The following is a 23458-nucleotide window of genomic DNA, read 5'->3' as shown; positions in this document are numbered from 1 at the left end:
ACATTTCTTGAATGTTGATAGCCAAAGCATATTTGGTTTTATCTGCTACAGGATGAGAGACTTTTTAAAATGGCAGATGCATGGACTGTATTTTACATGTTTTAAAGAAAAAGAAACTCCAAAAATCTAAATATTCTGTAAAAAACTGTTAGAACTAATAAATGAATTCATCAAAGCAGGATACGAAGTCAACACACAAAAAATCAATTGTATTTCTATACACAAACAATGAACAATCTGAAAAGTAAATTACAAAAACAATTCCATTTACATTAGCATCAAGAAAAACAAGGAGGTGAAAGACTTGTAAAGTGAAAACTACAAAACATTGCTGAAAGAAATTAAAGACATAAATGGAAACACATCCCATGTTCATGGATTGGAAGACCATTTTAATGTCATTACTACCCAAAGCAGTCTACAGATTCAATGCAATCTTTATCAAAATCTCAATGAATTTTTTACAGAAATAGAAAAACACATCCTAAAACTTATAGGGAATGGGTGACCCTCTGAAGATTTCAGGAGTTCTCTCTCTATGAAGCTCTCTTTTCTAGTCCTCTGTCCTTCAAACTCTAGCTGCCTTGGTCTCCCCTAGACTTTCTTTCATCTCCATCTCCTCTATCTAAGGAATATGCTGAGATATGCCTAGGTTAACTCTCCCTGCACTGCAGCTGGAAAACTCTCTCATGGCCATAAGCTGAAGCAATTATAGGGCTCACCTCATTTGTTTCCTATATGTTGGTAATCACTGTCCTTCATCATTTTATGACTGTGTCTTGAAAGCCAGTTTCATGTGTTTTGCTCAGGTTTTTAGTTATCTTAGTTGGGACGATCAATCCAGTCCTTGTTACTCCAACTGAAGTGGACATGGTATGTCTCAGGTTATTAAGTTCTCCATTTTATTTCTAACTATTAAGATGAAAAATTTTAAAGCAGTATTTATAGATATATAACCACAAATAATATATTGTAAGTATGGATAAAATCCTTTCCTTAAAAATAAAATTCCAAATTAGATATAATTGCCAGTATGTATTATATTTTTAATTGGTTTTTGATGTATTTTTTTTTAACATCTTTATTGGAGTATAATTGCTTTACAATGGTATGTTAGCTTCAGCTTCACAACAAAATGAATCAGTTATATACATACATATATTCCCATATCTCTTCCCGCTTGCGTCTCCCTCCCTCCCACCCTCCCTATCCCACCCCTCCAGGCGGTCACAAAGCACCGAGCTGATCTCCCTGTGCTATGCGGCTGCTTCCCACTAGCTATTTACCTTACGTTTGGTAGTGTATATATGTCCATGCCTCTTTATCGCTTTGTCACCGTTTACCCTTCCCCCTCCCCATAACCTCAAGTCCATTCTCTAGTAAGTCTGATGTAGTAGAGACATCATGATACAAAAGCTTTAATTAAAAGAATGCAACTTCCAGATCTTACGAAGATTACCTTAAATAAAATTTTCATAATCATTATATTGTGCTCACTTTTGAGTTGTATTTCAACTTCAGTATTCCTCAAACTTCCTATGTGAAACCAGTTGTCTGTTAAGAGTAAATGTTAAATAATATGTTAATTTAAAAACAGAAATAACATTAGATAAATGTTATTTAGATAAAAATAATATTTTATCTAAAAATAAAATATGTGTTCTTAGTATAATGAGCAAAGTCAGCAATAACTACAAAACAAGGTTCAAACCCCTCAACAAGACCCTTAGTGGGAACTGCCTGCCTATCTTGTGTTTTCTCTCCAGCCTAATTTCCGCTCGCTTTATACTACATGCTCACCCAGTACTTGAAGAGCTCATAATTCTCTGCACCCACTCTGCTGTTTCTTACCTCTGACTGTCTTGTATGCTGTTCTTTCACAGTGATGTTCTTTCTCCTTTTTCAATATGGAACATTTGTAGTTATCCTTCAAGACAGCTCAGATGCTATCTACTGCAGGAAGTTTCTCCTAACTGCCTCATATTGGGCACAATTCCCCCTCCACCACCTGTGAATACTTCCATCCCTGCACATACCACATTATATTGAAATTTTCTGTTTATCTGTTTGCATTCCAAAATAAGCTCAAGAGTATAGATATATATTTACATATCTAACCCCATCATCTAGCACAGTGCTTGTCATAGAGCAGGTGTTCAATAAATGTGAGTTAAAAATAAGTGAACTGTGTGTTGAGTGAGATTCCTTTCTCATTCTGAAACAGTGTTTTTCTAAAATGTTTTAGTCTCCAGTCATATCGGTTGATTTGACCCTACTTCTTAAAATTCTGCATTCCCAATTTCCCTTGTACCCAAATCATAATGTGTTGTTCCTTAATATCAGGTCTACTCTTCTCTTCTCTCTCAGTTTGGAAGTTTTATATTTTATTTATTGGAATATCTTTGCAATGGACTGAATGTCTGCATTCCCCAAAATTCATATGTTGAAACCCTTATCCCAATGTGATGGTATTTGGACGTGGGGCTTTGGAGAGTAATGAGTAATGTGAATTACTCACATTTGGGAAGTAATGTGAAGCCCTCATAAATGGGATTAGTGCCCTTATAAGAAGAGGCCGGGGAGCTACCTATCTCTCTTTCCTCCATGTGAGGGCACAATGGGAAGTCAGCCATCTGTAAAACACAAGAAAGCTCTCATCAGAACCTGACCATGCTGGCAACCTGATGTCAGACTTCTAGGCTCCAGAACTGTGAAAAATAAACTTCTACTGTTTATAAACCACCCATTCTATGGTATGATGTTATAGCAGCCCAAACTGACTAAGACAATCCTTAATTTTTAAAAATACACTAATCTTTAAACATTTTCCTACAAAGTCTACAGTTAATATTATTCCTAAAGAAAAAAACAGGCACGCTAGTGTCTATCAGAATTCCCTCTCTTTCCCATATCTTTTATTTTGTATACCTTCAAAAGCACAAAGTTATTGTTATTATTTGTTTACAGGAAATACTTTTTAGAATTTTACCAAAATGTTATATTGACTCATTTATTTACCTTTGCAGCTTGTATTCCACACTTCCATTCTGGGTTCATTTCTATTTTCCTGAGATAAATCCTTCATTAATTTTTTGGCAGGGGGCAAGAGTCTGTTATGGTAAACTCACATTTTCAAGATGTTTTTATTTAATTTAAAATAAATGTTTCTACCTCACTTTTGAATAAGAGTTTAATTGGGTCTTAATTCCAAGATTGACAGTTATTTTACCTCAGCTCTGAAAACATCACTTCACTGCTTTATAGTGTCTGCTGTCAATTTGATTGGTTTTTATTTTTAGGTAGCTTGTCAGTTCTTTAGATTTTAATCTTCAACATTGGTCTGTAATTTCAGTTGATCTATCTAGATGCAGAATTCTACCCCCTGACCTCCCATTTGTGTTTTGTTATTGGTTGATGTGCTTTTTCCAATCTGAAGTCATGTCTCGTCAATTCTGAACATTTTCAGCAGTTGTATCATCAAATATTTCTCCTAAACACACCCCCACCACCACCACCATTTTAACCATTTCATTCTTCTGAGACTTCTATTAGGCATACATTAGTGTTTTTCAATCTATCTACTTGGGTATTTCATATTTTCTAACTCTTTATCTATGAGAACATTTGCTTTTTAAAATTCTACCTTCTAAATCATTAGTCCTCTTCAGGTTTATTCAGTCTACTCTTTCAACATTTGAAGTTTCCATTACTAAAATTTTCCAATGTCTCTTTTTTATATTGGTCTTATTTTTTTGTTTTCTTGTTTGACATCTTCCTGTTCTCATTGCAAAGAAGAAATTTTATTCCTTTATCTTTTTGGTAATTCTAAATATACTCATTTTAAACACCTTTTAAGTTTGCTACATTATTTCTCTTTCCTTGGGTGTGATTTCTTTCTTTTGCTATATTTACTGACTGTCCTTTCAGTTTTAAGTTTCTTTTTTTGCTTTGTAATGTTAGTTCTTTAGTTCATATTTTAAACTCATGCATGCTGTTTTCTGCCAAGAGGTTTGGATGGCTTTTAGGATGATTCCCTCCCTACCCGTTCTGACATCCAGTAGGGATGCTCTAGTGAAAAGGACAGGATAGTTGTTACATTATTGAAATACTTCCTATCAGTTGGCAAGTAGCTGCTTCTCCGAACTCCCTGAAGAATATTTCTCTCCCATTGAACTCTGACTCCTTTTTGAGAACCCCAGGACCTATCCACAATTCGGTTACTAAATGGTTAAAAACCAGCTCAGGCGTCTAGCACTCTGTTCCAATACAAGAGCAAAGTCCTTTCTGATTGGTGGGTGCATTTTTATATCACCCCTGCTTCCACTCAAGTCTTAACATGGGGAGGTTGGAGGCTTTTCTCCCATGCAGGAAGTGCTATCCCTGATACCACATCCATGGTGGTAGAGGGCCACCCCCATCCCCATTTTTTCCCATTTGGCCAGCCGATTTCCTCATGGAATCATAAGAAAGTGGCATATTGCCTCTGACACCATAAACTATAAGGGGAGTTATTCCAGCCTTAGTTCAGTGCTAGGAGTTCATGAATACTCTAGCCACTTGCTCACTCACAAAGCCTATTTCTGGTCTCCTGACATTTGCAGGGTGAATTCAGCTTCTTTTCCAAAATAGACTTTTAAGCTTGCTCAATTCCAATTCCCAGTACCTGCTTGTGGGTTACACTATTCCAGCCCCCAATCCACCACTACAGGTTTAGTCCATTGACTTTTTTAAACTGAGATATAATTGACATATTGTTTCAGGAATATAACATTATGATTTGATATTTGTATATGTTTTGAACGATCACCACAATAAGTCTAGTTAACATCTGTCACCATATGTAGTTGCACATTTTTTTCTTTGTGATGTGAATTTTAGCAACTTTACTCTTTTAACAACTTTCAAAGATACAAGTGTATTATTAACTACAGTCACTATGCTGTATTTTACATCCTCGTGACATTTATTTTTTAACTGGAAGTTGGTACCTTTTGACCATTGTCACCCATTTTGCCCAGCCCTCACCTCCTGCCTTTGGTAACCACCCACTTACATTTTTCAATGGCTTCCAATCATGATCAATTCGTTTTAGTAATGAAAAGTGTATATATATAATTATTTTAACACCTGTGTACCTGTTGCTTACATTATGCATCATTTTCACGTCAGACTATTCTGTTTGACTTTGCCCGCTGTTATAAATTTGCTTCTTTTACGCTTCCTCTCTTTTCCCCTGGAGTACCTTTATATTTTATATTTCTACTCTGGAAATCAGCCCCTTGCCTGGCTTTCTAGAATTTTTCTTCCCTCTAAACATCGGTTTCCTCTGGAATATAATTTGGCATTTGGAATATATATATTTTATATTTTCAACATTCCTCACTGATTTTATTAAATTTTTTTGAAATAACTTTCCACAAATATGTTTTGTTTATAAATTGCTAGCCTCTCCTAAATGCATCAGCGACACTTCACTTATCTCAATAGCATATTTAGACCTACTATGTGGAAGAGAGCATTTAGCCATATAGCAGAGAATATACTTATCTTCAAAATCTTTTATACAACTTGTAATTTTAATGAATTAAATCATTTACTAGTACTTGGGTATATTGCTATACAAATAGAGTAACTCTGTATACTCCTGATTTTTTTCAGGGGCTGGTTTGATTTCTTTGCATGTTTGAATTTTCTAAATGTTCAGCATTTATTTCCCAGTATTACCAGTTCCTAAATCTTCAAAAGTCCTGGGTTACCTTTGTGTTTAAAGATTATCTTGTTTTCAGAATTGATGAAATCAGGAATAATGTGATGTGAATATTTTAAAGGATCCTGACTATGCTAGAACAGTAGGTACATTCTGGCAATGAAATTCAAAGAGATACTGTGCTGAGAGCTTCAAAAGCAGCAGTTGTACATGGTCATTTGAAGTTTACAGTATATTTGACATTGGACTGTGTTTGACTCTTGCTTGTACTGTTGTGTGTAGCACAATAGGGGAGCTACTGAGCTGGTGTAAGATACCTCTAATGAGATTCTTTTTAAGTGATCTTCAGTATAGATGGAAACAAATTTGACATGTTACAAGGAAAGTAGACCAATTAGTAATAAGGCTTAACAGTTTGAGGGAGTCAGAATATACTTACACTTGACAGAATGAAGAGGAAAGCAAAACAGTCTCAACAGAGCCCTTATTTTTTAAGAAATTAAATCTTCCTTTTACAAAACAGCCCTTAAGATTTTTGAGCTTCCTGAATGAGGTAATTTTATCATGGTTTTGATGGATACAAAATCACTAATTTCTTTTTATCTGTAAGGTTGTACCAACACTCAATAAAACAGAGGTACTATAATACACTAAGTTATGCCTTGATTTTTAAAATTAATACTATGAAAAATGGCCCTTTTTCCCTGAAAACTGTTCTAGTCTTCCTTCTCTTACATGTTACTTAGGACCACCCCTTTACGATGTATATATTATCAGACTTTCTTTTCCAGCAAGATGGTGGATCACAATTTTTAAAAATAACAATAATACCTAGAAACACCTACATAAAGAAATAAAAATGTTCAGGATCCAGAAATAAGGATGGAACTGAAAGTCAGAATGGCATGGCTCTGAGGTGAAGCTGCTGCATTGCCTTATCAGTTGATGAAAGTGGACTCTTGTTTTATCACATATAAGGCAAGATCTTGAGCCCAAATGAGTAAAGGGATTGCTCCCACATTAGATAAAGGCATGGCTTTTCACAAGTTTAATTCTCGGTAAGAAGGTGAATGAGAAAAATCCATCCAAGCACAGAGAGATTGATAAGAAAGCTAGCATTTCTCTGGCTGGTGTCTGGCTGAAAAAAAAAGCTTTTTTCCCTTGAGAAATGGAAACCCTTGGACTGAGACTTACATTAGTTTGAGGTCTGATTTTAAAGTACCTGTAAGTTTCTGGATGGCTTATTCATTTGGGGTCTGTGAAAGAAGAAAACTCAATACTGCATGCAAAGAACATTCTTTCAACACAGGATTGTCTTGGAGGAAGGGGATTGGAGGGAAAGAAAACCCTTATCCTAATAAGGATAAGCTCATTATAAATGTGTCCTAAAACACAAGAATATAGAAAAGATAGGCAGAAGTTACAACAAACAAGAGAATCAGGTGTCACAAATTTGATAATAGAAAAATGATCTTTATGTAATTTACCATGTATATGTTTATAATAATTAAAGATATAAAGGAAGAAATCCAAACCCTAAGAAAAGAATTACACTCTATGTTAGTCAACGTTAGTAATCAATGCTAGCTGCAATAACAAAGTAGCAAATAGGAAGTACTCAATGCTAGCTTCAGTATCAAACGATCCCCAAATCTCAGTGACCTTACACAACAAAAGATATTTCTCATTCATACCAGAGTGTGATCAGGAGTTTAGTGGTGCCTTTGCATGTGCTACATAAGGATGCTTGGCACCTTCCATCTTGTGGTATTACCATTTTCTAAAGTCTTCTCATAAGGACTGAGCCATACATCAAGCAGGAAGAGAGTAAGAAGTATCTCAGGAAATGTTTTAGGAGCATAAAGGTGGGATACAACACACTCCCCACATGCTATTTTCCAAAACACCATCACAAAATACCAGCCAACCTGCAAAGGAGTATGGGAAACATAGGAAATGGAAAACAGGACTGGTGAACATCTGGTCAATCTCTACCTAAATATAAAAATTTGAAACAGTTCTAATTAGAAATTGTAGAAATATAAAGACATATATTCTTCTATTTCATGTAAATAGGTAGATGACAGAGAAATATATAGATTGCCCATGTTGTCCAGGCACTGTTCTAGTTGGTGGAGATAGAGGGAGTGAAGAAAAACCCAGTGTTCCTGCCACTGGAGAACTTACAAACCCTATGTTTGGAAACATACAATAAGCACATAAATGGTTAGTGAGAGAATTGTCAAGTGCTATTAAAGATGAAAAGATGCACAGAGGTGAGGGTTGCTATATTAGGTAGGGTGTTCAGGAAAGTCCCTCCCAAATTTGACCTTAGAAGATGAAATTTGCAGAGACCTTAACCTTCTTGTTGCTAAGTTCAATATTTATTTGTTAATAATTCATCTTGTTTGATCTGTTAGGAGCATTTGGATCTGTTGCTCATTCTCTCATTTTTTAAAAACTCGCTTTACTTGGCTTCCAGGGCGTCACCCTCTACTGTGTTTTTCCTCCCTCACTGTTTCTTATTGCTGCTGTAAGAAAACACCACAAACTCAGTTATTTAAAACAGTACAAGTGTATTATTTTGCAATTCTGGAGGTCAGAAATCCAAAATGGGTCTCACTGAGCTAACAAGTGTCAGCAGGGCTGCATTCCTTTCTGGAGGTTCAAGGAGAGAATCCATTTCTTTGCCCTTTCCAACCTCTTGAAGCTGCCCACCTTCCTCAGCTTGTGGTCTCCTTCCTCTGTCTTCAAAATCAGAAGTTTTGCATTTTTCTGTCTAGTCTTCAGGAGTCACATCTCCCTCAGACATCTTCTGTCTCCTTCTTCCAGTTTTGAGGACCGTTATGATTCCACTGAACCCACCCAGATAAGCTGGGATAATCTCCCCACCTCAAGGTACTTAACTTAAAGATATCTACAAACTCTCTTCTACCATGGAAGGTAACATATCCACTGGTTCTGGGGATAAGGATATGGACATATGGACATATTTGAGGGACCATTATTCTATCTACCACACTCACTGACTGCTTTTCTCAGTTTTTTGGGTTTTTTCTTCTCTTTTAATATGGAGTACTAGGGCAGATATGTAGCTGTACTGATTAATAGAATATTGAAATGTTTTTATATTGATTCGTGAGTAGCCTTAACAATAACCTCACCGATAACCCTGATCCCCAGTCTTTTCTGATTCTTGCCCTGGGTCCCTGACCCACCCTGAGGACCTTACATCCCCGACCCTACTACTTAAAGTAAAGAATAAATGTCTGGTGGAGCTGGTGGCTTTGAAGACCCTGATCCAGGATCATGGACAGCATCTATTTAGACCAGTCAATGCTCATTCCTTCCCAGTTGTTAGGCATTTTGAATAGCACCTGTGGGACTGCCTCTTCTTTATGTATGATCATTTTCTTGGTGATTTCACCAAATCTTAAGAGTTTAGATATCATTGAAATGCTAATGACTCTCAAATTTTCACTTTTACTCTATTTCTTTCTTCCAAACGTCAGAATTCTATATCTAACTACCTATTTAATATCTCCATGAATGTATGATAAACATCTAAAACACAACTCATTCAAAAGTGAAATGTTGCTTTATTGCCTACCTCAGTTTTGTCCCATGCCATAATCTTCTGTCTTTCAGGCAATATCAACTCGATATCTACTTGTTCTGCCTTTAAAATATACACAAGGGACTATTTCTTGCCTCCTCTACTGTTACCAACCTGGTCCAAACCACCGCCAGCTCTCACCTATTGTTTCAATGCCTTCTAAGTTGTCGCCCTTGTCTTTTCTGACCATAGCAACAAAAGTGATTATAAAATTTCAGTTATGTCATGTTATATCCCTGCTCAAAACCCTCCTTTGGTTTCCTGTCTTACTCAGACTAAAGACCCATGTGCTTCCCTTTTTTAGATCACCTTTATTATCTTTGCCCCTCCTGCTACCTCTCTGAAATCATCTCTTTTTAACCCCCTCTTCAGCCTCACTGATCTCATTATTATTCTTCAAATAAGTTAGGATGCTCTTTGCATCTGGAATACTTTTCCTTGTTTGTGGAACATTCTTCCCACATGTATCCACATAGCTTGATCCTTTATTTTCTTTCACTATTTACTTAAATAGAACCCTATTATAGACACTTTCCATTAACTACTGTATTAAAAATTGTGCAACTTAACTCTTCAGGTCCCCTTTCCTCTTTTATATTTCTCTTTAGCATTTTTCACTTTATAATATACCATTTATTTTACTCAATTTATGCTGTTTATTTTGTGTCTCCACTGCTAGAGTACGAACTCAATAAGGGTAGAGATTTTAGTCTGGTTTGTTCACTGCTTATCCCGGGGTCTAGAGCAGGCTTCCAGCCTCACAAGTAGCTAAAAACTTGAATAATTAAGAAGATGCCTTTTTTAGATTTTAAAATTCATAAAAATGTAGAAAAAGCAAAAGAGGTTTAGAGATAGGAAAACACCAATATACTCACAGTGAGAGTATAAAATAAGTTCAGCTTTTCTGCAGAAAATTACTCAAAATATATCACAGACTTTAAACCTGCATATATTTTGATTCAGTAAGTCTCCTTATTAAAATCTATCCTAAGGAAATAATAATGTATGCAAAGATTTGGCAACAAGGATAGCCATCACAGTCTTGTTTATAATTGTGAAAAAATTTTAAAATCAAAACCCTCAAATTTCCAAATATAGAAACTTAGTTAAATGAAAGACAGTATATCATACAATGGAAGATTATGCAATCATTCAGTTAGTATTTACACACTTATTGGCATGGGAACTATCAACTATCAATGTACTGATAAGTTGAAAAAAGCAATCTGTAAAAGAGAATATGATGAATGATGTCGTTTTTGAGGAAAGATGTATATCCTTGTACAGTGATCTGAGAGGATGGATAATTTTTAACAGTGTGGTTTCTAGAATGAGGTGAGTATGCCTTTCTTATTTATCTGACTTGTATTTTTTAATTTTCTTTTAAATGATGATCATATAGCACTTTTATATTTGGGAACATCCAAATTATATTTTCACTGATCTTCAAAAAGCAATCACTATTATACATGTAAAGGATTTTCGTTGGGTATGGTTTGTATATAAATATTCCCCTTCGTGGCATCTTCTGTGTTTATGATGAATGTCCTGCCTTAATAAGTAGGGGTTAATGCTCAAAATTTGTTTACAGAATAATCTCTGGGGTATTTCTGTCCTTAGAACCTTAACATGTGGAAGGTGTCCATCCACTGTATTGAAAAATATGTTTAACATGATTGCTAACCAGATAATTAAATTTACATCATGAAATTAATCCAGTATTTTACCTCAGAGATCTAAATGAAAACCACCTCCCCGCTCTGTCTCTAGTCAGTTCCCTTTTCACAGTAATGTGCAACCCAGTGAACAGAAGAAGGGGAAGTTTCCAATCTGGCCAGAATGGAGCGAGGCAGACATAAATGCTGAAAAGTGGGATGCAGGCAAAGGTGCAAAAGAAAAGGACAAAACAGGGAAAGGCCCTGTACTTGTAAGTAGACTTGACTATGACTAGATTTCATTTTGGTGTTTAATCGTATAATGGAATAGGATTTGTTAACATGTGCACGTGCTCCCTCTTCTCCACAGCCTCCACTCAAAAGATACATTTTATCTTTGTCCGCCATGCCTCCCCCCATCCTACCTTGTCTTCCAAGCCTTAGTCCTGAGCTTTGGTGAATCACATTTGAGTAAATGGGAGGAGAGAAATGACCAAAGAGTCATAATGAAAGAAAGGGAAAACTGATAGAACAGGCTAGCAAGTGGATTTTGAACAGAATTGGGAACCAGACGTTTAGAGATAGTGGTTTAGAAAATGAGAGGCCCCCCACAAAACTGTGAGCTGTTATTTGGAGATTACAGGCAAGATAAATCTTTAAGAGATGTTACTATAAGAATTGAATCCTTCTTAATATCTGTACCCCAAGATATTTGGGTAAAAATCTAGGTTACTCTTCATTTACCTGTAGCTTTTAAACATGTTGTGTCCCTGAGATTGGAGCTGAGAATGGGGTTCCTACATTTTCCAGTTATATTATTTTAGGTTCTTTTGCTTACTTAAAAATGTCTTTCTTCTAAAAACTTCTTTATAGAAGGTACCGGTCTAGGTTGCATTTTAAATATAACCCATTTATTTGGTGCAGTAATTCATTCAACAAAAGTACTTTTAAAACACAATACACGCAGAGGGAGGGGATATGGAGATATAGGTATACGTATAGCTGATTCACTCTGTTATACAGCAGAAACTAACACACCATTGTAAAGTAATTATACTTCAAAAAAGATATTAAAAAAGAAAACGCAATACAATTTTCAAAACACAAACAAAATTACCATAATGGCTAGGTTGAACTCTAGTGTTTTTATTTGCATAAAGCACTCTGAAATGGTACTTATTAGCATTTACATTTTGTTCACAAAATGCAGTCACCAACTGCATGATTCATATCAGTAATTTGTTTACAAAAGATGCTCAATAATTATAACTAATTGCTGACACTGTTACTATTTGAACAATTTCAAATAACAATATGTGAGGGAATGCATTCTTTGTACCATGCCTAAGGTGATTATGAACTTTTAGATGCAAAGGACTTTTGAACTCTCTGGGTTCAAAATAAAATGGTCATATTCTACATATTTTATAGAAATTCAGATCTTATGGGGATTGTCTGTGAATTTTCATCAGCAAGATAGATTGTGTAGATCCTCAGTTGAGCAGCTGAGCTCTGGAAAAGATCCAGAGATGAGTCACTGCAAATTGTGAAGGATCAACAGGGAAGGGAAAAGCAGAAGTACCTGAAAACTTTGAAATAAGAAATAGCATATAAAACAACATTTTAAGGACCTTAGAATACAAACGTATCTTTATTAGATGACTATGAAAAATTCTTACAGATCTCTGGAAGGTCAGGTATCAAATTCTTGAACTTAATGTTATTGAAACAAGGGCAAGTCTGTTGGAAGAACATTTATTGGAGGAAAACCATTGAGACTGGAGCAGTAATAAGTGTGCTGGTCAAATGGACAGTTGATGTCCATTTCATTTGGGGTCAACATATAGGACTATTGCTGGCTGCTGTATAAAACTGCATGATTTGGGAAGCACTAGCCCTACTCCTGCTGTGAACAGGGGCTAGTCCAATAAGGGGTGACACTTCAGAGCCTTAACTAACACCCCATTCTGCCACCACAGCTTTCACAAGGTAGGAGAGCACAGCTCAAGTCCTGGTTGTTACGACGGTGCAGAGTGATGCCATCTGGGATAGAACCTTGCTGTCCACTCCCGGTTCTGTTCCACAACCTCAGCATTCATGGCTCAGGAAGCAATAGTTTCCCCACTGGAGTGAGTCATGGACCCTCCAAGCACTGTGACTGCATTTCTATGATATGGTGGCACATTAGTTCTGAGCCATGATTTGCAGCATCCATATTTTACCAGGATAAATTGCCTTAAGCATGTAACCATGGCAGTTATCCTTGGAGTTTTACAAAGGCCACTTCTTTAGATGTGAGGCTAGTGATCAGGAAATCAGCCTCAGATGCCCAACCCTCCCCTATAAGTCCAGCATTATGTCTCACTTCCTCAGCAAGAAAAGGATATGATGGGTCAACCAAATTAAGAAGTATACGATAAAGTACTGTAAGGTGGATGTAAGAAATATACCTAAAGCAAAATGACATGGAAAGATTAGCATTAACAATAAGAGGGGCTCAAATCCTGGAGAAAAGGGAATCACAATGGGATGAGCCCCACTATTTTTTTTCCTCAAAGACATTTATTAATTCAAGGCATGGAAATTAGAAAGCAAGCACAGAGTAGTGGCCTGGGGCTTATGTCAGTTTTTCTGAGCTGAAGGGAAGGAGGATATTGTCTGGGACTGCGAAAGCAGCCAGAACTTGAACCCAAATCTCAGAGGTAACTACAGAGAAGTGATCTGTAAATTTTGCATACAATTTTATTTTGAGACATTTGTAGACATCTGTCTACCTCCTAAGCTGTGAGTGTGAAGCTTTTGCTGCTGAGCAAATGAGTAAAAAGCAGCAGCCTGGAAGCTTAATAATTGAGAAAAGATTTCAAGATGATAGGTAGAGAATGGGATTCAATGTACACCAAGTGAAGGGACCTTGCTAAACACTCCAGACTTTTAGTTAGTGCCTCAACATGGCTACAGAATTCCACATTGAGTAAGAACAAACCAAAATCACACCAGTCCTGCCAAATCCTAAGACCCAGTGTTGATTAGGTCAAATTCATCTTGTGCTCTGCCTGTCAAAAGGCAATAAAATCCTCCTCTCTGGATGAAGACATCATCATTTAGAACGTGTATAAATTTTTATATCCAGCATATATCATACAATCAAAATTTACCAGACATGAGGAGAAACAGAACCAAGTGACTAAAAATCAAGAGGAAAAATCAGATAATAGAAACAGATCCAAAGGAGACTCTTTTGGAATTGTCAGATAGGGGACTTTAAAATTACTAAATTAATATTTGCAGGGAAAGAAGCAATGTGAGAGAAACCCAGAAGTCTAGTACAGCTCCTGAAAAAACATCAGTTTGTCTTTTAAGGACTCATTCTTCTATCATTTTGACTAGATGTTAGGGTGCCTTTATCGTCATTTGAATTATTCCAGTATCTTAAATTTGACAGTAAACCACATGCTCCAGATACATAGACACTTATTATGTTTAACGCTCAGACAATGCCCTAAACATATAACCTATTTCTCAAGTCACACCAGCATTAGGGTAAACATATAATTATGATGAAAATCACAAATATATTTTCCCCTGTGCCTATTAACTGAGGGGAAATTTGATTACGTTTCTTTTTCCCATACAGATAGTTTATGTTCCTTTAGCATTTTGTTTGTAATCCTAGAAATTGTCATGTTATTTCTTGTAAAGATCCCCCCATCCCCTACCATTTTATGAGCTATGAGAATTTTTACATAGCAGCTACCTGAAGTCTCTCTGACTTGCCAGACTGCTTGCATATGGATATCATTCTTTCTCCAGAACTCACTAATTGACCCATAGTTGGGGCTTAGAAATTAAAGAATTAATTGCATTCTTGAGCATTTATCCCAGAAAAATGGAAATTCACATTCACACAAAAACCAGTAACCTACACACAAATGTTCATAGCAGCTTTATTAGTAATAGCCTCAAACTGGAAACAGCCCAGATGGAATTCGATGGGCAGGTGGTAAACAAACAAATATCCATAGCATGAAATATGACTCAGCAATAAACAACAAACTATTGATACATGCAACAACTTGAATGGATTGAATCTCCAGGGAATTAGGCAGAGCGAGAAATAAAGCCAATCCAAAGGGTTATAGACTATATGGTGGGTTCCATTCATATAACATTACTGAAATGGCAAAATTATAAACGTCAAGACTAGCGATTGCCAAGTGGTAGGGATTAAGCACAGACTGGGGAGTTGGAAGGTGGGTGTGGCTATAAAAGGGCATAAGAAGGATCCTTGTGCTGATGGAAATGTTCTGTATATCTTGGCTGTGTCAGTGTCAATATCCTGGTTGTGTTCTATAGTTTTGCAAGATGGTACTGCTGAAGAAATTGGGTAGAGAACATAGGAACTCTCTGTATTATTTCATGCAATGGCTTATGAATCATGATTATCTCAAAATAACAAGTTTAATTAAAACAATAAATGAAAGTCAGATCAAAGGTACAGATTTCATTTACATATCATCTTTTTTATGATTCTAACTGAAAAATAAGTAAATACTTTTCAATCTTCTCTGCTCAGATTAAAAAAAAACATTTTCAGTGGAAAATGTGGCCATATCTGGCCCATCCAAAATTGTTTCCCCACCATACCTAATTCACATTCCCAAGCCACTCACGCTTGTTTGGATTGCTTCCTCTGCAATCAAACTGCTACTCATAATCAAGGTTTCATTAATTAAATACAGTATTGTTAACTTCAGTATTCTCCAAGTACTGCATGAACTCGCTCTGAGAACAAACACACAAATTACTCTAAAAATGCTTATTTATTGATCAGATCAATGCACGTATTCATTTTTATTAGATAGAGTTGTTTTTGTTTTAATAAAACTATATGGAGAAAATACTTAATACGTTTTTTATATAGCATTTTTTTGAAGACCCTGAAGGAAAGATTGAATTACCACCATCATTGAAAATTTATTCCTGGAAACGTCCACAGGATTTTCTAATTAATCAGGTAAGAGATATTTTTACTATTATAATACGTATTAACTATGAGATATAATATCCTAGTTATGAAAATTTGCATTTTAAAAGCTGTTTATGGTAATTTTTTCTTGGTATTTAGTAAGAAAAAGTAATTACTTTTTGGACTTCAAATTAGAAATAAATATTTATCCATATAGTTTATACTGGTTTCCAAGAGAATAATGAAATTTTGTTCAGGGTCTCAAGTTTCCTTCTTCTCTTCATGATGTCAAATTTTAACCTAAAATGTTGCAAAAAGTTATTCCTTAATTTCTGACAGACTTTCTCCTTTCTGCTTCTTACATGGTGTAGGTCTGTTTACTCTAGTGTTAATAAGCATTTATTTTCAAGCCCAAGAGATCTGCACTTGAATCTCTCTATTCCAGGAATTCTTGAATCATTTTCCAAGCGCCACTTTGATTTCTGAACCCCATGTGAATCACACTGACATGGACATCACCCAAGAAAACTTCATTTTAAATAGCACTTACGTACATTAAACTTTAGACCTACTGGTCTATCTTCCTAATTAATAGCTATGTTAGTTTGAATACATTTGGTATTTATAAGGGTTTAATTATCACTAATGCCTTTTTTCCCTTCTTGAATCTCCCATTTTCATTTAATGCATAGAAAGCCGGTAGACTAAATTAGTTATTTAATGCTAGTCAAAAGGTTATAAAGAAGCTGATTCTTCTGTAATCATGGAATTCACTGCATCTCTGTTTCTATGCCTAGTGATTTTATTCCTAAGAGTTTTAGCTTTTAGAAGCACTGGTACTAATGCAGAAAATACAATTTATCTGTCATGCTTTTCAATTATTATTAGTTAAGAAAGTCAGAAATCCTAAATCCTAAATATTTATTAAAATTAGAAAATAAAAAGGTACATCTTTGTCCATCAGAGTATTTATTCAATGCCTAGCTGAAGGACATTTTAAATAAAATAAATCAAATTTACAAAAACCATACCTTTAAATTACTTATAATGTTAGGTAACATTGAAATGAAGAATGCAAATTCTGTGAGGTTAATATAATGCACTTAATATTTATGTATTATTAATAACACTCAGGTTCTACTCAGTATAAGTGCAGAGTTTATACTCCATGCAAATGAAGGATATGAATTCCATGAAGTGAGTGTTGTAAGTTTGAATAAGTAGGAAAGTTTTATACCTTTTACTCTTTTAGCATACCTTAGTTCTGGAAGATACACTTGTACTAAAAATAAATTGGTTCACTGTTGTTAATGACACTTGCACCTGTATTTATCGAAATGCTGCCATTCATCTCCTTACCTCTCCTCTCCCTCTGCACTGACTCCTTCTCTTGATCCATCATGCTGAAGTGTGAACCAGAACAGCCCAAACTGAAAGTCTAGCTAAGCAGGAAAGTTTTAGAATAGCGCTTGTCAAGTTTTAGTGTATGAGACCACAGTGACAAATACATTTTACATTGAGATTCATTAAATATGGACATATATAGGGCTTCCCTGGTGGCGCAGTGGTTGAGAGTTCGCCTGCCGATGCAGGGGACGCGGGTTCGTGCCCCGGTCCGGGAGGATCCCGCATGCTGCGGAGCGGCTGGGCCCGTGGGCCATGGCCGCTGGGCCTGCGCGTCCGGACCCTGTGCTCTGCAACGGGAGAGGTCACAGCAGTGAGAGGCCCATGTACCGCAAAAAAAAAAAAAAGAAAAAAAAAAATATATATGGACATATATAAAGTTTAGACAAAAATATTACAAAACAATAATGACCTTTCTATATGAAATTTACTCTATTTCATTATAGTCCATATATATAAAGATATATATATATATATATTCCTGACACATCTTATAGATATATCTATGTGTGTATATATATATATATATAGTCCTGACCCATTAAATGATTTCATGATTCACTAAATACTTGCAACCCACATTTTAAAGAGCACTAGAAACATACCTCAGAACACTAAGTAAAATATGAAGTCAAAGGACATGATTTAAGTCAAAGAGAAGCTAACTTACTAAAAAACTTAAAAGCCTAAATTTAAGATATCAGAGTCAACATGGGCCATTCTAACCAAGGGGGTTCACAAGCCCTAAGAGCAGAGTGAATAATCAGATTGGTTTATTTCTGAGAACCAGATATTGGTGGCCCAGGTCCTTCAATATTGATTATATTAAACAGATGTAAGATGTCTAAAACTTTGTCTTGCCCCAGGTATAGGTGTAGGGGATAAAGATGCTAAAGTACCATTGCAGAGACCTCTGTCTTAATATTTGTTGTCTTTAGAAACTTTCAGTTCCTCCTTTTCATTTGTCAGCAGATGACTATTGTCTAACCCGTCAAACCTTAGACATCTAATACATATTTAATCTATAGTCAATTTTAATGCATTTGGTACATACTGAAAGGTATAGGCATTTTAGAAGTGTTGCATCACAATCAGACAAACCAGAATAATATATATATATAAACATAAAGTTATATATATGTAATTTTATAAATTATATAAATTATGTTTATAAATTATGAACATAAGAGTCAATTCAGGCCTTCAAGGTAGTTTTAGGTAAATTTTTCTCAGACATAAAAATATTTTATTGAGTTTTCAAGATGCTAGTAATACAGATGATTGAGAGTAATTGATGGCATTAGTTTCTACAAAAATCTAGTTTGGGGGCTTCCCTGGTGGCGCAGTGGTTGAGAGTCCGCCTGCCCATGCAGGGGACACGGGTTCGTGCCCCGGTCTGGAAGGATCCCACTTGCCGCGGAGCGGCTGGGCCCGTGAGCCATGGCCGCTGAGCCTGCGCATCTGGAGTCTGTGCTCCGCAACGGGAGAGGCCACAACAGTGACAGGCCCGTGTACCGCAAAAAAAAAAAAAAAAAAAAAATCTAGTTTGCTAATCAAAGCAACTTTCATTTTATTTTGATATGTTAAATATATAAGGTTGATATTAATTGTAACAAATTTTAAAAACTGTTACAAGTCATATTTTGGTCTAAATATAAAAGGTGGTCTAAATATAAAAGCAAACTTAGATATATACCAATTAATTAATGACCACCATATTAACTTTAAAAGACATAGCAATATTTAAAGTTGAGCAAGATTTTAATAAGCTGTCTCAGCTAATATTTTTTATCTAAGATGAAGACATTTTTCTAGCTACCAGATGTTAACTAAACTTCAGGTTTAACTTGAGTGGTTAATTTAAATTTCAAATCAGGTTTTAAACTTTCAGTTTGTGAGTTTATGCATGCTAAATTTATCTGCATATATCTTACAATATTTTATTATATTTTAAAATACTGTATTTTATAGGTATTATATTATTAAATTAATGTCACCTACAGCTCTAACAGGGTTATTTTACGGAATAATATGCTTATTTTTTTATTTCTTCTAATTCCTCCGGTTGTGAGAAATGAAATCGAGTTTGGCCTGTTTGCAGCACATGAAACTATTTCATTAAGCTACATTTCCTTTACTTTTCCTAAATAGTAATCTCTCTCTCTCTCTCTCTCTCTCTCTCTCTCTCTCTCTATATATATATATATATATATATATATATATATTTCAGGCTCCAGTGGTTGTGAAAAACGAAATCCTGTTTGACTTGTTTTCAGCAAATGAGCATTTACTCTGCAGTGAGGTAAGTAGGGGAGTATCAACCTAAGAAAAGCCTGGCTGCAGAATGCCTTTGGGACCCGCCCTTAAGCAATTCCCAGTCAGTCAGTTTCATTGCTGTCTTGCTCACCTTTAAGTTCTGGTATAACTGAATATTTCATAAGCCAGACACTCAAAGAGGAAGAGAAGGCTCTTTAATTGAGTAGAGAGAGAACAGGTGGGGAAGATGTTAATATTAGCACTGCTTATGCCCGTGTTCTCCCGCCCATGGATCAGGGTAGCCCAGTACACACCATCTAGGCATTTCTCCTCCGGATCCATGTGCCTAGCAATTGACATAAAGTTGTTGCCAGTCTGGCCCTACATCATGTCCAAGAGTAAGGTGTTCGGTGTTGTTTGGCTTGCTGATGTGGAGAAATCAGGGGGTGCAGCTCAAATGCAACACCTCATTGAAACAAACCAGATTTTCAGTGCAGCAGTCTTACAGCACGTGGGAACACACCTCCCCACTCTCCACCCGGGGTTCTATCCATCAGAAGCAGACCTGTTCCACTCCCCTAAGGTAGTTACATCAGAAACAGGCTTTTTGATTATTTTCTCCTAAGGTCCAGTCAGAGGAGTGGGGCATAGTCATTATCCATTTAAACATTTTGTCTTTCTGATCTTTAACATCTTGACCAATATTAAAATCAAAATATGTTTTCTTCAGCCAGGTTGTACTGATTAGTATAAAATTATCTCTGAATTGTTTTATGTTTTATGGTTTAGTCTAAAATACGCTTATTTTATGAATTCTAAACCTACATAGACTTTAGCATATCATTTTTCAAGGGAAGTGTAAAATATTTATGTATTGAAATATAGTTGATTTACAATGTTGTCTTAATTTCTGTGGTACAGCAAAGTGATTCAGATATATATATATATATATATATATATATATATATATTCTTTTTTATCTTCTTTTCCATTATGGTTTATCCCAGGATATTGAATATAGCTCCCTGTGCTCTACAGTAGGACCTTGTTGTTCATCCATTCTGTATATAATAGTTTGCATCTGCTAAGCCCAAACTCCTACTCCATCCTTCCCACATCCCCCTTCCCCTTGGCAACCACAAGTCTGTTCTCCATGCCTGTGAGCCTGTTTCTGTTTCGCAGATAGGTTCGTTTGGGTCATATTTTGGATTCCACAAAGGAAGTATAAAATAATTCGGTAGTAAAATCTCCAGGTATACAGGAGGATATCTGATTTGTCTTTTTCAACTTCACCAAACTTTAAGAAATTTTCTAGATAACCAAATTAAGGAAAACATAAATCTTATGATGTTAGTCTCAAGTATTTAATCTCCTTACAAACCAGGCAGTAAAACATACTCTGAAGTTCAACTCTCCACTGTTCCTTGCTGCCTGTTGAAAACCCTGCAGTTGGGAGCTTTACTTGGAGCACTTCTGCACCTGCAGATCAACACATGAATATGAGACTCAGAGTAAAGTGTGTGTGTAATTTTAATTCTTTCCCATGTCTCGTTGCTTGTCTAATTGGTTTTATAGACTTAAAGGGATCATTTCCTTCTCAAACTTCTCAACATTTACAGAAGAGTAGCTCAATCCTTTATATAATGTTAATTCCAAAATAAAATCATCATTGCTCTCAGAAACATTGTCTCCCTCTCTCCTCCCTCCTTTTCTGTCACACACATGCACGCAACTAATATGGAGGTCAATGTCAAATCACTGACGTTTACTCTGGAAGACAGCTCTTAGCTAAGACTTTTTAGTTTGTATTATGACTATATTTTTTGAAAATAAAAGCAAGATCTATGACCGTTCTGTAGGTCAGAAATCAAAATGTGGGATATACTACATGTAGAATCTAACATTACCACTGAAAGTAGATTTTCAGCTGTTCTCCCCACCCCCTTTCAAATTACAGTGCCAACAACTGAAAAATAACTAATGAACTCTACTGGCTTTTATCTCTAGCTGATGAGATGGATTATCAGCGAAATCTACGCCATGTGGAAGATATTCAATGGGGGTGCTTTGAACAATTATATTAAAGGGACTGCAGGGGAACCTCCTCTTCTGGTCTGGAAGCCCTGGGAACACATTTACTCTCTGTGCAAGGCTGTGAAGGGTCACATTCCCTTGTTCAATAGCTATGGAAAGTATGTTGTGAAACTTTACTGGATGGTAAGTTTGTGTTCACATGCATTAAAAATTTGTGTGTCTCTCATATTGAAATATAGTTTTCTTACATGCCGATAATGAAGCTAGTAGAAGACGAGGCAGTTTACGAAGGCTATCCGCTGAGTACCTACTGGGGGGATGTCCTGCATATGTAATTTGAGATTAAAAACAACACAGTTGTATCCCCTGTGATGCTAGTCCCCTGTGCTTTTTAAACTGATGCTGCGAGGACCATGGAGGGGTGGCCCTCTGCTGCCTCACCCGTCCCAGGTAGGCAGGCTGGTTAGGCAGGTGGACGCACAGGGCTCTCCCCTCTTTGATGTGGCATCAGGGTCGTGGACAGGAGAGAGAGCTTGAGCTTGAGCATGGTCCAGTCCTCTCTTGGTATATGCTACTGACAGGCCTGATCCGATCCGTTTTTTGTCCTGAACTTGAGATGTGTTTTAGTGTTAGCAAATCTCACTCTGACACAGGAAGTATTTTACCTCTGCCTGAAAAGGAGCAAATGGGATAGTAAGAAGCACAAATAGAAAATTCAAAACCTCTTAGTTAATACGGCAAAGTAGACCCACACCACATTTAGCAATGGTAGGTTACATGAAACACCTTTGGGTTCTTAATGGTGGAATGAATGTTCTTTTCTAAAGGCCCAGAGTCACAGGCAGGCCCAGCCACATGATTTGCAGAGCGTTTTGTTCAAAAATTGTTAAGGATTTCAAGACAGTGATATCAGCACTTTAAACAAAGCATGAGGTCCTTCTGAGTGTGGGCCTCCATGTGACTGCACAGGTCACGTACCCATGAAGTTGGTCCTGGTCACGGAGAAAGAATCTTTGAACATTTGAGGGCATGAGGAAAGGGGATCGTTCCATTGTGTATTTCTAAGAACATGACTTTTTCCTTAATGAGCCGGAGCCATCTGTCTTCCTGGGATGGGGACTGTTGAAAGGCCAATGCTTAGGAATTAATAGGATCACCTCAGTGGGAAGGTAAAGAAGGTAATCTTAGCCTCTGATACCCAAAATAGGAGTTTTGTTGTTTTGATAGTCACAGAAAGACCTTGAAAGTCAAAACGTTGTTAGGAGAGAACATAACTTCCTAATTTCCTTTATCTTCTGTTTACCAGTCAGGAGGCAGGTTTGGCCGAGTAGACTTTAGAGTATTAAGTGTGTTCGGAGGAGTGACAGGGAGGATATGGCATTAAGAGCGTGGGTACACAGAAGACAGTGTCAGGTTGTAGAAGGAAAGTAAACGCGGGAGGAGTGACGAGGTCGGATGCCTGGGTGTTTGGCTCCACTTCTGCACATTTGCCTAAACTTGAGGTGGGACGAAGTTCAAAATTATTAAGACTTTTAAAACAGCATAAGCAGAACATTAAACCAGCCCTGTTAGTTTCTCCCCCATCACCCTCCTCTCTCTCTGCTTCCTGACATCCTTCCTTCTTTTCCAATTTCCTCCTGGATAGGGGTCGACGTTTATTAACAGTATATTCCATTTTGCAAAGAATATGTGATTTATTTCTCTTTAACTGTACTGCTTCCTCGGAAACCCAAACCTACCTAGATTCAGAATTTTTTTTTAATGTATTTAGTCCAATTTGGAAATGTCAGTCTGCTGCCGTCATTTAACCTGTGATAGTG

General features: G+C 36.4%; 1 protein-coding gene across 1 annotated transcript in view; it reads left to right on the top strand.

The window, feature by feature from the left end:
- The window catches only part of ADGB (androglobin), a 172590-nt gene that overhangs the window by 22363 nt on the left and 126769 nt on the right, over positions 1–23458 (top strand). Inside the window, exons 2-5 of the mRNA XM_060167518.1 lie at positions 11094–11250; positions 15900–15992; positions 19579–19650; positions 21612–21821. Coding sequence (XP_060023501.1) covers positions 11094–11250; positions 15900–15992; positions 19579–19650; positions 21612–21821 — 532 coding nt within the window. The remainder of the gene's footprint in view (positions 1–11093; positions 11251–15899; positions 15993–19578; positions 19651–21611; positions 21822–23458) is intronic.

This window comes from Lagenorhynchus albirostris, chromosome 12, assembly GCF_949774975.1.
Source record: "Lagenorhynchus albirostris chromosome 12, mLagAlb1.1, whole genome shotgun sequence".
Lineage (NCBI taxonomy): Eukaryota > Metazoa > Chordata > Mammalia > Artiodactyla > Delphinidae > Lagenorhynchus > Lagenorhynchus albirostris.
The sequence above is the reverse complement of the archived record's forward strand: the minus strand, read 5'-3'. Positions and strand labels throughout refer to the sequence as shown.